We start from the raw sequence: 15,192 nt of genomic DNA, 5'->3' as shown, positions 1-15,192 counted from the left end.
CCATGAAGCAGTTTGCAGCTCATGAGTCCTCCTGGGAGATTAAGTTTCTGGAAGATAATTTCAGAAGGGTTTCTTTATTAATGTTTCATCTTCAAATACAACTTTCAGTAAGAAATAATAAGTTTATGGCTCATTCAACGTGAAAATGGATAAGAATACTCAATGTAAATAGGTGTTTATAGTCTGGAGACGTCTTCAGCTCAACCTTACTTCATATATGTCCTGGCCAGCTTCATGGAAGAATTGGCATTTGAAGAGTTTAACACTAACTGCTCCCTGCCTTGAACTGAAGTATGCCTCCACAAACATTTTTGACAGGCTTGGGCACCTTTTTCTGCCTACAGCTAAATGTCAAAATGTAGCCCTTGGAATATTCACATCAGCTTAATGAGAAATTCATACAACAAACTTCAATTTAAGATGCTCCCATAAAATGAATGGATGCATAATTATACCTAATAGCAATGTAACACAAGAAGAAAGCAATACTTTTGCCTACAATTTTTCTAGAGAATGAATCCCCAGTAGGGGTTATTAGGCTATTTGGTTTGATCTACTGTTTACCCTGCTATCTTCTCTGAGCCTCATAATTTTTAATGGGCTTGTGCATATTTTGCAGCAGTGTCCAATCTTGATGGCAAAAGAAGACATTAAAAGATGCTGCTGGAATTTACAGCTTGGTTCAGTGATTAATCACTTTGTTGCAAATTTGTATTTCTGATTTGTATTTTTGTAGTTCTAATTTACAGTCCCTGATTCTTTCATGTCCTTGTATGAGAGATTAAAAGATATGACATGCCGCGTAAAATGTGTCTATGCAAAACACAAATAAGCTAAAAGTGCTAGAAACAAATGCAGAGCTTGAAACGCAGTTACCAGCACCAGTCCCTGGAATGCTTTTAGCCATTTTAGGTCTCCCAGCCAATTCCTGGGCATGGGTCCTTAGAGAAGGCCAACAATCATTCATCATAGGCACTTGGATGTCCTTCTGTTTCAGTAGATGATTGAGAGACACTGCGATATGTCAGTTGGCCACAATACCAGAGAATGGTCATACATGAATTTTGTATATGAATACAGAGGTATGCCCCACCAAAGGAACTTTTTTGATAAATTAAACCAGCTGAATTTTCAATCAAGCTAGAGTAAATATTTTTAGATTCTCAAAGTCTGAAAAAGTATATACAAAAGTTGATGTTATTTCAGAAAACAACAACACCAACAAAAAAAAACAACCAAAAAGAAATTCAGTTTGAGTTCATCTGCAATATTTCCAGCTCAGTGTAGGTGTTATTAGCATAATTAGCTTACATTTTGAGTCGAAAGCTTTTAAAACTGAAACGTTGCAATTATTAATTTAGAAAATGGTGAAATGAAATTATTTAAAAAACAGAAATATAAACATTCAGCAGAGTTTCAATTTGATGAAGGCACTATCAGTTGAAAATGATACTATCAAAGCTTTTCTAGCCAATCTTATTTTAAGTTTTTTACTGCGAGACATTTTCCAAGTCTTCAAATAACCTGGTGTCTCTTTTCAACACCTACTTCCATTCTTCAACTTTCTCTAAATTTTCTTTCTTTATTTCCATTAAACAATTTCAAATGGTCTCTAATTCAGTGTCAGAATCTTTACAGCAAAAAGTAGGTTCTATAGCACTGTAACACAGCATGAAACATCTTAAGTTTTACAAGTAGTGAAAATATTGGAGAGCTAATTCTGGAAATAATCATAAATTATAGTCTCCATATCTGCTATTTTAGTAGCTTGCTTAACAGCCTCCCATATTGCGCTTGATAGTGCAACAGATACTTAAACAAAATAATGAAATACAGTAATTGCAAAGGAATTGGACAAAAATAATAATAATATATATAGTTCATTATAATAAAAGTTAAATTTATTTCATTACATTTACTGCCATAATTGCTAGAAAGCAATTAGTATGCCATATCAATTAATGCGAAAATTATATTGTTTGATTTTCTCACTCTTGAAAGCCACTCTATTGAACAATTATTATGCAAGATTTGCTGTTAGGAGAAGATTAGAATCATTTATAGAACAGTAGACAAATGGAGCTTCCTCGACACTTAACATGTTGCACTGGATATGTCTCATATATTACCCTTTCATAGGAATTTAAGAATAAAAAACATTAAGAGATGTCTCTGCAGAGCAGGAGTTTCTTCACATACCCATCAAGGAAATCTGGATAGAGAGAAAAATGGTTAACAAAGGATGGATGTGTTTTTAGGCTGGGGTCAAACTTTAGTTATGTAAGTATTCTTTAGATGGTGACAAGTTTAAAGACTGCCTTAAGTTTTTAGATACAGAAGGAGATACACTCACTGGTCTGGGACAAGGTTAACTATCAACACCATAAACAATATTCTCGCCCTTCTCTGCTATGAAGAAAGAAAAAAATCATTTTCAGCCTCAGGCAAGCTTTTGACAACTCTTTTTCCAAACTGATAATTGCAACCTGTCTTCAATGCTATACATTTGCACAGAATAGATTCTGAATTCTGAATACCTGCCTTGGCACGCTGCACTATGGTTTTGCCATTTCACATGCTGAGTAATCTCAGGAACATGAAGAAAAACCCTCTCTCACAATGCCCCTCCTGATCAGTGGAATATCTTCCTCTGATTTCATTGACGCTAACATTTCACACCTGGTGATTTTTCTTTACTGACTTCTCCTTAATGTCATCTTCATAGCTATGATAGAATTTCATGACTGAAAGTCCTCTGTTTCTTCATGCCTTCCTATTTAAAATAACTCTTTGACGAGAGCCACTATTGGTCAATTTAATACTTCTCATTTGGGAAAGGCATGTCTACTTAGGAAATGCTTGAGCTATATTTACTTCAAACTCTTTCTGCATTTTTTGTAAATATTTTTGGAGAGACATCCAGCATAAGAGGCTTCTTGACAGCTGGTGTTTCATATTAGGCAAGTCTGTAGAAATATCCCTTTTTTTCTGGATGCTAGGCAACATTTTGAACCATGGTTTCTGTACTGTGGCTTCCGACAATTTATTGCTTTTAACTTGCCTCAGAGAAGTCCTGCACATGAACCTATTCTCAAACATGCACACTGGCAGACTTCCATGTCCAAAGCAAATTAAATTCATTTCCATTACAGTCAGTGCTCTGAAAGCACGTGGCCCTTGAGGCTTAGCTTGGGAAAAGAAAGCACTCATCAGCCCTTACTGAGACCACTCAGTGTTGTAATGTAGCTGTCCATATGCATAAATGGCAGGCAGGGCAAGGAGGGACCAGTCAGCTACAACTGTATGAAATCACATTATGCAGTCTCTCTTGCACATCACACCACATGGCAGGATGTATACAGAGGTGTGTACTGACATATTGCTCCTACTGGATCTAGAGGATAGGGACAAGCCTGCAGTACAAAGCTGTACCATAGGTTCCTACCTCATGACAGTTACAGAGCCCAGTAGCATTTTTCTGCCTTTAGAAGAGTGCTGCAAGTGTCTCTGGCAGACAGAAAAAAGAATTTGCGTTCTCTTTCCACCTCTCTCTTGGTGTGCAATTGATACTGGATTTCTTAAATATTTCAAGTTCAACATCCAATAACTTTTTTTTCATAACTATTTTTCTTTAACTGTTTTTCTTGTTTTTGTTGTTGGTGTTGTTTTTTGTTTTGTTTTGTTTTCCTATTGTTAATTGTCCATAAGCAACTCCGCTATTTGCATAGGAACCACACATAAGGAAGATCTGGAATATCAAGAGTCACCTCATACAGATTAATTAATACATCTCTGATTTTCTAGAATTTGAAGGCTGCGGGAGCTTTACCAATTATAAAACATTTAGGTCCAATAGATCTCCTTTATCCCCATGCATAGGAAGAAGCTGGCCCAACCCAACACTTCTTGCTGTTCAGTTTTTTTGGGGGATTTGAAGAATCAAAAGTTTCTGGTGTTCATTTTCACTTGGCATCAGCAGATCTTCCACAAATACCTCTCTGTGTCAAGTAAATCTGAAGGATGGGGATATAATGCTTTGGCATGCCTCAGACAGCAGCAGGTGTAGTCTCTTGTATTTGCTCTCTTCACCGCATTTGGTCACAGCACCTGACTTACCTTTCAAACTACAGAAATAACCTTCAGTTTGAAAGCCTGCATGTGGTCCCTTCTGCTATTGCCATACCGAAACATACTTTGAATATCTTCCTTAAATCTTTTGACTCCAGCCCTATTGTGAATGTGTTATTTCCTATGTTGTTATTTCAGTTTGTTGTCTGAAATTGTACAAAACAGCGATCAGCCATCACCACCACCTGGCTGGTATATTGCTTCCTTGTGCTAACAGAACTCAAGGGTAGCATTTCTCTTACTGGTAAGGGAACCCAATGAAGTCAGGTGTCACTGTGATTTACTACATCTTTACTGCACATAAAATTAGTAATCTCTTGTCAGGATCATTTAATCTAAGTTACACCATCTATCAGTGCATCTGATAACCTCTGTCTGTCCAACCACTAATAGAACATCCTCTTTCACCATTTCAGATTCCATGTATGGACCTTTAGATTATGTCGTGTACATTAGATACAGGGCATTTGCCAGAAGTTTGTTAACTTTCTCCTAGTCCACATAATCTTTGGTTTTATAGAAATCAGAAGGAATTTGAGTAGTTTTATAGAAATGAACATTAGTATATTTTGTTTGTAATGAGAAAATATGGCTCCCACTTTGCCTGTCTGGGTCATTGTGTTTTTCCTACACTGTAGGAAGCAAATGACATCTGACTGAACACTGGCTTTTACACTCTAATTTACTCTAGCAAATGTAAACCATTTTCCTGAATTTCCAAAGCATTTTCAGGCATGTCTGCCTACCCACTTTGAACTTCTTAGCTCTCATTTAGTTTCAGAAGGAGGTAAACTCCCATGTCTACACAGCCCACATTTCCCATTTACCATCCATTAAACAAAAACACAGCTCTGGGTTTGGTCCCATGCTGCTCTCACATTTGCAAGTATGTCTCTGTAATATGGAAACAGTGGTTGGAAAACATCTGCAAGAATACCTCACTATCCTCTCTGAGACAAGAAAAAACTGCAAATATATCACAGGCCCTTCAGACATCCAGCAAACACAAGCATGTTTCCCCTACAACCAAGTTCATGCAGCTCAAGTATCATTCTTGAATTTCCATGGTTATGTTTATTCATACCAAGCAATACATAACAAATATGTCACACACAGGATGAGACACAGCTAAACACTTGTCTCTTTATGATCCTTATAACAGATCTGTCCCCAAGCAGATGTAACCGTTCCTGTATTTTTCATTTCTTTGCAAAACGTGTACGAAGGAAGATTCTTTTATAAAATGCTTTTACTCTGCATCACTGCTACCTGCATGTAGAAGGCTCTTGCACTGTTATGACTGCCTTCACATTTACTGTAAAGAAGTCTGGTTTCTGTGGCATGTTTACCCCTCTGTTATACCTCTGCATTGCTGAATTGCCTGCTTTTCTGTTTTTTTTTTTTTTTTTCTTCACAGCTTGTTAAGAAACATTTCAGAAAATACAGTTTTCAGTAACCCTGAACTTTTTACTTTTTTTCCCCAAACCATATCTCTCTGATAACAGTTTTGCTTTGATCAGGTGACAAGTAGCATTACAAATAATTCAGTCTGTCTTGTAAGTTTATCATTTAATTTTATCACTTTTCTCTGCAATAGAACGCTCAATTGTTGCAAATAACTGTTACTTCCTTATGAAGAAATATTTTCCTTTCAAGTATACTTGTATACTTGTATACAAGTATACTATCAAGCATGTTGTGTGCAGTATTTTCTTACTCCTTCTATACTTCTGTAGCAAATTTTCAGTCAGGGATAGTGTTAGAAGCTTGTTAGGTTAAAATATTTAGGTGAATAACAAACAGTCCTGTGTAATCTGATGTTCTCTGCATGGTCAACTTAAAACAAATTCACTGCCTGACAAGCAAATGAGCAAGAGCAAATAACACCCCCTAGAGCACTCCAGCCACTCTCTAGCTGGCTAAAATACAATCTCCTGGCAGGGAAACAACTGACTTCCCAGCTGTTAAAAATACTGTTTTCCCATGAGAACTGATAATGAGATTCTTGAGTTTGCAGGCCTAGCAGGCCTAGCAAAGCAAAGACAGCAGTAAGTAAGTGGCCAGACTTTGCAGAGGATGTGGGATGGCAGTGAGTTTTAAACATGTCCCCAGAGCAGGATGCCTGTCCTCCTCTTAGTACAGTTCTTGCCTTAACCTTCAGAAATGCTCCCAGCTGGGATTTTGATGTGCTTGGCTCCTTACAATGAGGAGAGATGCTTAACTGGCAAGAAAATGATCTAGAGTTCCTTACTGCTCACACAACCTGAGTATAAATACAGGTAAAACCAAGCAGCACATATGAATTTTGGATGCTTCTAGAAAATAATTTGCATTAACTTTTGTTGGATACAGTCCCATACATCTAGTTCCTACATATTTTCCACCAAACTCTTCCCATTATTTGACAAATACATTTGCCCAAATCTTCTGGAAGTAAAGGTGTAAAAATAAATCAGTTACACCTTTAATATAGCATTTTGCCAAAAAAACATTATACTCTTCTCAAGAACGCTCACACAGTCATCTAACTATATTAAGGCACCATAAATGTAAATAGCTTCCTAATCTTTTTTTCTTGAGTACTCCCCTTGGGACAAGATAATTAATAGTCCTTGTAATTGCCAGGGTAGAAAATATAACGGCAGATGTTGTATCTTCACTAATTGTCCAAAGCTCTGGGAAAATTACAAAATGATTTCTCTCCATAACATTCTTTATTACAAGATCCATAGATTAATTATCCATTATATGAAATATGATTAGCCTTTCTCGACCCTAGAGGTGAGCAGTAACTGAGGGTCCTAAGGTTTTGCTGTTGTCACTAGAGGAAAAAATACTGAAGAGTCAGCCATTTTTTTTTTATGTAGTCCTGTTTGTCTGCAAAGAATGCCCCAACTCTTATCTCCTTGAGAACATAAGGAGTCAAATGCCTGGAGATTATTGTTATTATTTTAATTAATATTAAAACAAAGCAGCTCTCCTTCCTGCTTCATTGTTTCTTTTTGGATCCTGCCTTTCCAAAGCTATATACTCCTTTATTTTCTTTGGTCTGACTGTGCCTCTGGTTCCCTCTTCTTTATATTTGATTCTGTTACCCTTGCTATGCTTCTAGACATCTATACTGTCAAAACAGTAACAACAATAAAGCAGCTCCCAACCTCTACTTGCCAGTGCAACTTGTTGGGTCACAAAGTCAGTGTTGTCTCATATTTTGGTGTGAGCCTGAGCTGTGGTTGTGATTCCTCTGAGAAGGTCAACTACTTTATTCAGCTGAACAGAAAGCAATGATCACACCCACCAACACAACCATATCAGAGCAGCTCTAGTTACCTATTTTAATGTTCTAAGTTCCAGAACTTTGTATTACACAAAAGGTTTGCTTTCCTTTTTACCATCCACTCATTCGCTTTCTGTTAGCACCTTCTCACAGCCTCCAGAATTTCTTCTAACAGTTCAAATATCTTCTTACTCTGACTACAGTAGTTTTTTCACTGCATGCCTCAGTGCTTGCTCAGGGGCTAACGTCCAATATGCTGCACAGAGCCCCATACCACAAATAACTGAAGTGGGCATGGACTGTGAAAGAGATTTCCACATCAGGTTGCTGGGAAAGCTGAAGCAAAATAGGGCTAAATTAGCCCATGCTCCTCTTTACCATACAGCTAGTGTTGCATTACACCAGATCTGTGCAGAATTTACTAAGCTACAGGAGGATACGTCTACTGGATATAGGCTCTCACAACTGCTACCATTCCAGACACCAGCGTTTCAAGACTACACATTTATGACTTCATTCTCAGAACAGAGAACACTTTAGATTTATACCTTTAATGAACTGCATCTAGGGATGCCCAGCACTGTGGACAGCACTAACTTCATCCACAGTGTTGGAAGGGTACTCTGCATGCATTTGAAGAGCAGAATAGAAACATTTCTGTGGCATGACTGACCTTTCCATGACCAGATTTCTCTCAGCCTAAACACTGTATTGACAACCCTGCACTTTCAGAAAACTCGAGTGAGTAATACCTACATCTTGTCTACCCAAGACTTTATATACAAAAATACCATCAGTTATCAACAGGAGCATGTCTGCTCTTCCACTGGAGTCGCTAGCATTTTTATTAATAAGTGAGACAATGTTTACTTTAACACATATGCCAATAAAGTTGACACCTTTACTGTTTTCCTTTTAAGGAGGAAAAGGTGAGATTTAGGAATTTGGTTGAGATGTGGCGCCCAGTGGTTCATGTCCAGTATCTGTTAATCATCACTTAGTTTCCAATCTAACAGTTTTAAGTTACTTAGAGATTTCAAATGTAAAACATTAAGTTGATTGCTGGCTTTGAAGAAACACAGACAGCTGTTCAAACCTGCAGACAACTCTTAAAAAGCACTGCTTACATTCTGACATGAAAACATTTCATATTGGAGATTTTTCTGAACAGCAAGTCTTGGTTTACACTTTGGGACATTTCTGTATTCCACCTATGTATGTACATATCCACTTTCCTACTACATGACATCTAATACTGACTCCCTGTGCAGTATTCTCTACAAATCAAAAAGAGAAGCTAATCTTTTTAAACACTCATCAGGCTGTTTCATGCAACATTCTATGATTTGCACCAAGGCAACTCACAGAGTGTATGGCTGGATTGTACTCAGTAGTTTGCATTCCCAAAGCACAGCAAACCCATGATCCATGCTGGAGGAAGCACGCTACCCCCCACACTCCACTGCCCCAATGGGTTGGCCCCAGAGCAACCATCACCAACTGCAAATGCAAGCACAAAATCCTGGAAGGAACACACAGGTACTGGAGTCTGAAAGAAGAACCGCTCCTCCCTAAGGAAGGCAGCAGCAACAGGTGTTTATTTATTTATTTATTTGGGGGGGAGAAGGAATTTGTGAGCACTGGAAGAAATTTGTGAGCACTGGAAGAAAAAACATAAAATATTATCAGCTGCTGTGGTAGCAACAGCATGGCTGGAGTACATGCTCAGTACCTGCTGCCTTTCACTTCTTGGTGTTCAATTTATTCAATTTGCGCTGCACACTTGGTATTTGCTGGCCACAGTGCAAGCTGTCCTGCTCCATTTATACACCGATGGAACAGATTACCGATCATTTTTGACAGAAAATTGTCTTATTTACAAGCCCTGACCGCAAAATAAACATGATGGCCAAGAATGGCTGTGGAGCATACTGTACGAAGAATAGCAAAAGAGTGGAGCTGCTTCCAGAAGACCCAGGCAGCCCCCAAATCAATGACCAAACAACGCTAGGAGTTCTGCCCGGTTTCAACCCCGACATTTTGTTTTGGCTTCGGAACATTTAAATTAGCCCGAACTCCCTCCTCTCTCCCCCGATTTCCCAGACGAGTCCTGGACCGGCGTTCTGCCCCGACCTTACAGCACCCTGCCGGCAGGCAGAGCTCTTCCTCAACCCTAAGCCATTACCGGGTGGATACGTCCATCCCGCACCGCGCTCTCCAGACTCTCAGCGCACGGGGCGAAGAGCTCGGCGGCCACCCCACGCGTGCCGTGTCCCACCCGTGACAGAAGCGGCGAGCGCGGTCCCTGCCCCACCGCCGTCCCCGCCGCGCGGAAAACCTGGGGGTAACTGAGCCGCCAGGAGCAATGGGTGAGCGGCGGCGGCGTGGCTCCAGCTCACCGCGGGGCTCGCACGTCTGAGAGGATCTCATCCCCTTCGATTCCTCACTGTGCTCCCCACTCCCGCACCTTTCCCCGTCCCCGCGGCGGTGAGCCCACCCCAAGTGCGAGGTGCCCGGCGGCGCTTTCCTCGCTGCGCTCCGGACGCGAAGCCTCCGGGTTGAGAGGATTTTAAAGCGGGTTGCGTGCCTTCCCTCCCCCCCCAACTCCCCCAGCCATCGCCGTCCGCCCCCTCGGCACGCAGGGAAGGCAAAAGAAAAAGTTACGCTCTCCGGCCGCCCACGCGGATGCTGCAGGACGGGAGCGGCGGAGCCGGGGCCAGTAGCGGTACCTGTGCCGCCGATGCCCTGTCGGGCGGTCTCCAGTGGGAAGATGCCGGCGCACTTCTCTCGCTCCACCTGCCCGCCCAGGCACAGCTCGGAAATGATTTGAAGCGCTTTGTGGCAGAGGCTGCCCACGCCGTCCTCCGCGTGGAAACTCATTTTCCTGGCCAGCCGGCCGCTAAGCCATGGCTGGAGAAGGGCGGCTCCGCGTCGGACCCGCACAGTCTCCCGCGGGGAGCGGTGCGGAGCGGACGGGAGAGGAGCGGCGGGCGCGGCGCGAGTGAAACCGCGCTCACATCCGAAGAAGTAGTGAAGGTTGAGGGGGGGAGGAGGGGGGGGGGGAGGGAGAGGGAAAAAAAATAGGGGGGGGGGGGGGGGGGGAATAAAAAGGGGGAAAAAAAAAAACAACATCCACTTAGCAACGCCTTTTGTGCCTAGCGGGCTTCGGTAGGCGGTTCGGCCAATGGCAGCGGGGCGAGGGGGGGAGCAGGTGGTGGGGGGTCTCTGCGCGTCCCCTGGGGAAAGTTTTCCGTCCCCGCCGCGCGGTCCCGAGCGCGGCAAAGGGGCGCTGTTCGGCGGGGCGCGGTGCGTTGCGGTGCGAAGGCACCGCTGTATGCGGTGGGTGATGGCCCCCAGCCTAGCCCCGCGGGACCCCTTAACCCTGACGGAGCTCTCCCGATCCCCCGGTGTTCCGCGGGGCTCCTCGCTCACTCATCGTGGCGGGAGGATGGAGAGATTACCCTGCACCTGTCCAGTCGGTTATTCCGGGACATCCTTTCGTAGATGACCCGAGTTGTGCAACCTTCGGTGTAGTCTACAGAGCAACGTCAGATCGTTTCATTAGCAATAATAACAAAAGTCTGTACTACGCAGAGTTGGAAAGTAGTTTACTTCGGTTATTTCTCCAGTTTAGAGTTAGAGCAACCTGGCAGATGTTTGGTCTATATCCTCAAAAACGTTTTTTTTTTTTGTTTGTTTGTTTGTTTCTTTTTAATTTTAACAATCAAAAAATTATTTACAGGTTAAAAGTTCCATTTACTGTGAGTTCTTGAATATGTAATGAGAACTGAGTGCAGGACAGAATGCAGGTGGTTATTCCTGTTACTGGCTGCATAGCAGAACAGCATTTCATGCTATCAGTTTGCTGATATACTTCTTGACACTCTGATACGTTTTTGTGTTTGTGAAGAAAAATGCTTCTACTTCGTTGGCGTGTGCATCTTTCAATACTTGAAACAGTTCTGTTTAGGCATAGAGGAAAGGAAGTCTGCCAGCAGCTTGCTGAACATCACTGCCTGTAGCCACCTCTGTGTTGGTTTCATAAGCGTGAGAAGTTCGTTTGTGTACCAGTGTTCTTTTTTCCCCTCATTTCAATGTTATGTGAATATCATAATAACTCTCTCTAAGCAAATGCAAAGTTTAATGTCTGAAAACTTTATAATCACCAATAGCTGTAAGTTATGAAAGATTAAAGAAATGTTTATTCTAGCATAAATCTGAAGTTATGTACTTCATATAGCATAGATGCTTGTAAAAATACAGAGTTTCTACAAATAAGCTGTTTGGCATTTTGAAAGCTCATACATTTATGCATACTAATTCATACCCAGGTATTTTTCAAGTCTGGAGAAGAGAAGGCTGCAGGGAGACATCATTACAGCCTTCCAGTATTTAAAGGGAGATTGTAAACAGGAGATAAATAAACTTTTAAACAGGTAGGTAGTTATAGTACAAGGGGGAATGGATTTAGACTGAAGGAGGGAAGGTTTAGATTAGGTGTCAGGGAAGTTTTTCACTCAGAGGGTGGTGAGGCATTGCCCTGAGATGCTGTTTGTGCCCCATTCCTGCAGGTGCACAAGGCCATGCTAGGTGAGGCCCTGGACAACTTGATGTAGTACTTGATCCAGCAGTTGGCAACCCTGGCTGTAGCAGGAGGGTTGGAACGTGATGATCCTTGAGTTCCCTTACAACCCAAGGCATTCTGTGTCTCTATAAAGTGAACAGACTGTGTAGAACACAAACCATAACAACTACAGAAATTATATTCCTCAAAGCTATTTTCATATGTATAGTAGGTATTTCAGAAACATCAGGTGCTACTGAATATGCTTTTCACTGTTCAGTGCATTTCCTGAGACTGGCATTGTCAAAACTCGGTATCCGCAAAATGTTCTGGCAATTCCTGGAATGTTTAGACTCTTGTTGCAACAGATGAGGACACAGCACTGAGTTCTATTTGAACGCTCATTTAGCTTTCATAGGAACCTAAATCAGTATGATTGTCTCATGAATATAGGCTTGCTGGCAAGATAAATAAATAAATATGTACGTCTTTTAATTGTAATGAAGGCTGCTGGTACTTACTTCCAAACTTCATGATACGAGCATATTTACTGTTCTTATGACGCTAACAACCCTGTTCCCAAAATTCTGTCATGCACAACCAACTAATAATTAAGCAGTCTGTTTATCTTTGAGACATATTCATAACTCTGACAGAAGCTAACAGGAGATAAATATGCAGAGGAAGGAAGGAAGTGTCTTGTCCAGAAATTGGCTTTGAAGAGAATGAGGACTCCACTCAAAGCCCAAGACCTAATCTGTTCTATTTCTGAACTCTTCTACAGACTCTCTTTGCACACATGGATGTATATCACAAAGTTCATGAGTCAAATCTTTCTAAGGTTACTGGCAGTGTTGCCATTGAATATAGTGTAGTCAACATTTCACAAATTGATCAGCTTGCAACTCATTGACTTATGTAGTGCAAATTCTATACATTCTTAAATTATTTGCCTTTTGTACTCAAGAACTTTGTTTCAGTGGAGAGAATACTGTCTTACTGCAGTTGCCATTGTAGTACTGATAAGTACAAATACAAGGAAGAGCTCAAACACATGCATTCTACAGTGAAAACCACATATTCCATTTGTGAATAATTTGTAAGGACTGAGGTTTTCAGGTAGATGTCTGGAGACAAGTACCCAACTGATGTGGTGCCTCTCATAGGTATGAATTATAAACAAAACATAAGATACCTGAATACATAACCAGACATGAAAGGCTACTGAGATGCTGGAGCATATGCGCAGCAGAGAGAACTGAAGCTAATGAAGGGACTAGAAAAAGTGTTGTGAGGAGCAACTGTGGGAGCTGAAGTTTTTTAGACTGGAGAAAAAACTGCTGTGAAGATCTACAGCTACCTGAAAGGAAGTTGCAGTGAGGTGGGTATCAGTCTCTTTTCTCAAGTGATAAACAATAGGAAGCAGAGTTAAATGGTCTGAAGTTGTGTCAAGGGAAAGTATACTGGATACCGCAAGGAATGTCTTCGTGGAGAAAGTTGTCAAGGTCTTTTCCAACAGAGACAATCCTATGATTCCATAATAGCTATTCTAAATACTTCTAAAATACTTTGATGTGCACGGAGAGTACCGATCGCAGACTACAGTATTACTGCATATTCATCAAATACATCACCATTCTAAACCCTATTGAATAAGAAGTGCAGTCTTTGCTGCGTCTGAAGTTCAGCAGGAGAGGAGACATACAGTGCCAAAGATGTCTGCAACAGAAAGTAGACCCTAAGCTTGTAGCTGTGTTTGCAGAGATTGGCCCTGAGAGTACTGCTGGGCATCTGAACTAGAGGCTCTGTAGATACATCCAGTGAGAGCTACGCTTTGCTCTTGTGCAGATTTTACCAGCTGTCTTCAGTGATTCTTGTACATCGTGTCTTTTAACATCTTTTCATGAGAAGTATGTCACTTGACAAAATGGCACCCTGATCTTACCTCACACCTTTAAGTATTTCTGTCTTTTTACCTCATCTGAGAATTTGGCCTTCGTTCCTTGATTTTAGATTCAACAGAGTTGGGGGAAAATAAACATTTCACTTATAGCCCCGAATAAACTGTACATAGAGAAAGGAAGTGAAAACACAGTTTACAACTAGCGTTCTTATTTGTAACCTAAATAGCAAAATAAACATTAAAGATTGCTTTACTTTACCTGAATATTTTTAACTCTCTAATTTTGAGTAACAAGTGCCTTTCACTGCTAATGTGAATAAAATAATAAAATAGCTGACAGGTATTATTACAGTTATACAGCAATCCAGGAGACAGTCAAAGAGGAATGTTCCTAACCTGCAAATTAGAGCATAAACTATATAGGGGTGCCTGTAATAATAGACTGAAACATTATGTCAACTGGATGTGGGAATGCTGCTGTTCTTCGTCCTTTGTCGTACTAATTGAATGAAGATCTGATCATTTGGGTCACAACTTAGCCTTCACTCATAAGGTGAAAGGCTGGCACATGAATCCAGCCCATTAAGTGATTTCCTTCTCTGGTAGCTGCTTGGCATTGTTTTGTCAGTAGAACAAATACTGAACAGGTTGAGTGAGAGCTTCCAGCTCTTTGAATATTCAGAACTGTCTGCTTGGAAGAGAACCAAGGCTTAATGGCTACTGCTTTGAAGGGCATTGGGTGTAAATTCCCATTTCCAGCAGTCTTCAGGCTGTCCTTGTAAATGCAAGAGTGACTTACATTTCTTTTAGTTATGAACTAATACATGAGGACAGTGGCTCTATTATCCTTTATTTTTCTTGCCTACTTAATGTTTGGATATTTATAAGCATGCACCCTATCATAGTATCCATAGATAGCATGCAACCTATCATATCAGAAGTACTAAAAAATACGCTAAATTTCCAGTGTCCTATCATTCTTCTCAATTTACTATTCTCAAATATGTTTTCATAGTGCCTCATGCAGCAGGGCTCTAATATGTGGCACATTTCAACTTCTGATTCCCTACAAATAAAAAAACCAATGCATACACACCCTACCACCCCACACACCCCACCACTCCAGTTAAGTCCAAACAAGTGCTTCCTCAATTTTCTGAAATTCTGAACAGCCACTACTTTGTTTTCTGTTTGTTTGTTTTCCATTTAATTTGTTGTAGTTGATATTTAAGACTACAAGGCTGAACAAACAGTGTCCCACTGGATATATACAGGATGCATACAGAGCATTGCTGATGCAACTTCTGAGAGTAAGCAGCA

The 15,192-nt window shown here is 40.9% G+C and overlaps 1 protein-coding gene and 1 long non-coding RNA gene across 3 annotated transcripts in view; one reads left to right on the top strand and one right to left on the bottom strand.

Annotated features, from left to right (window-relative positions):
- SYT10 (synaptotagmin 10) overlaps positions 1-10,399 on the bottom strand; it is a 44,638-nt gene extending 34,239 nt beyond the window's left edge. Inside the window, exon 1 of one of the 2 annotated variants that reach the window (XM_072354690.1) lies at positions 10,135-10,399. In XM_072354690.1, coding sequence (XP_072210791.1) covers positions 10,135-10,285 — 151 coding nt within the window. In that variant the 5' untranslated portion in view covers positions 10,286-10,399. Of the gene's footprint in view, positions 1-9,804; positions 9,928-10,134 lie in introns of those variants that run through there. The other variant, XM_072354784.1, reaches the window with a different exon arrangement.
- Positions 10,321-15,192, top strand: part of LOC140261443 (uncharacterized) — a 39,448-nt gene continuing 34,576 nt past the window's right edge. Inside the window, exon 1 of the long non-coding RNA XR_011905712.1 lies at positions 10,321-10,441. This is a non-coding gene — a long non-coding RNA (uncharacterized lncRNA). The remainder of the gene's footprint in view (positions 10,442-15,192) is intronic.

Source organism: Excalfactoria chinensis, chromosome 1 (genome assembly GCF_039878825.1).
Source record: "Excalfactoria chinensis isolate bCotChi1 chromosome 1, bCotChi1.hap2, whole genome shotgun sequence".
Taxonomy (NCBI): Eukaryota; Metazoa; Chordata; class Aves; order Galliformes; family Phasianidae; genus Excalfactoria; species Excalfactoria chinensis.
Note: the sequence above shows the minus strand (reverse complement) of the source record. Positions and strands in the feature narration are given on the sequence as shown.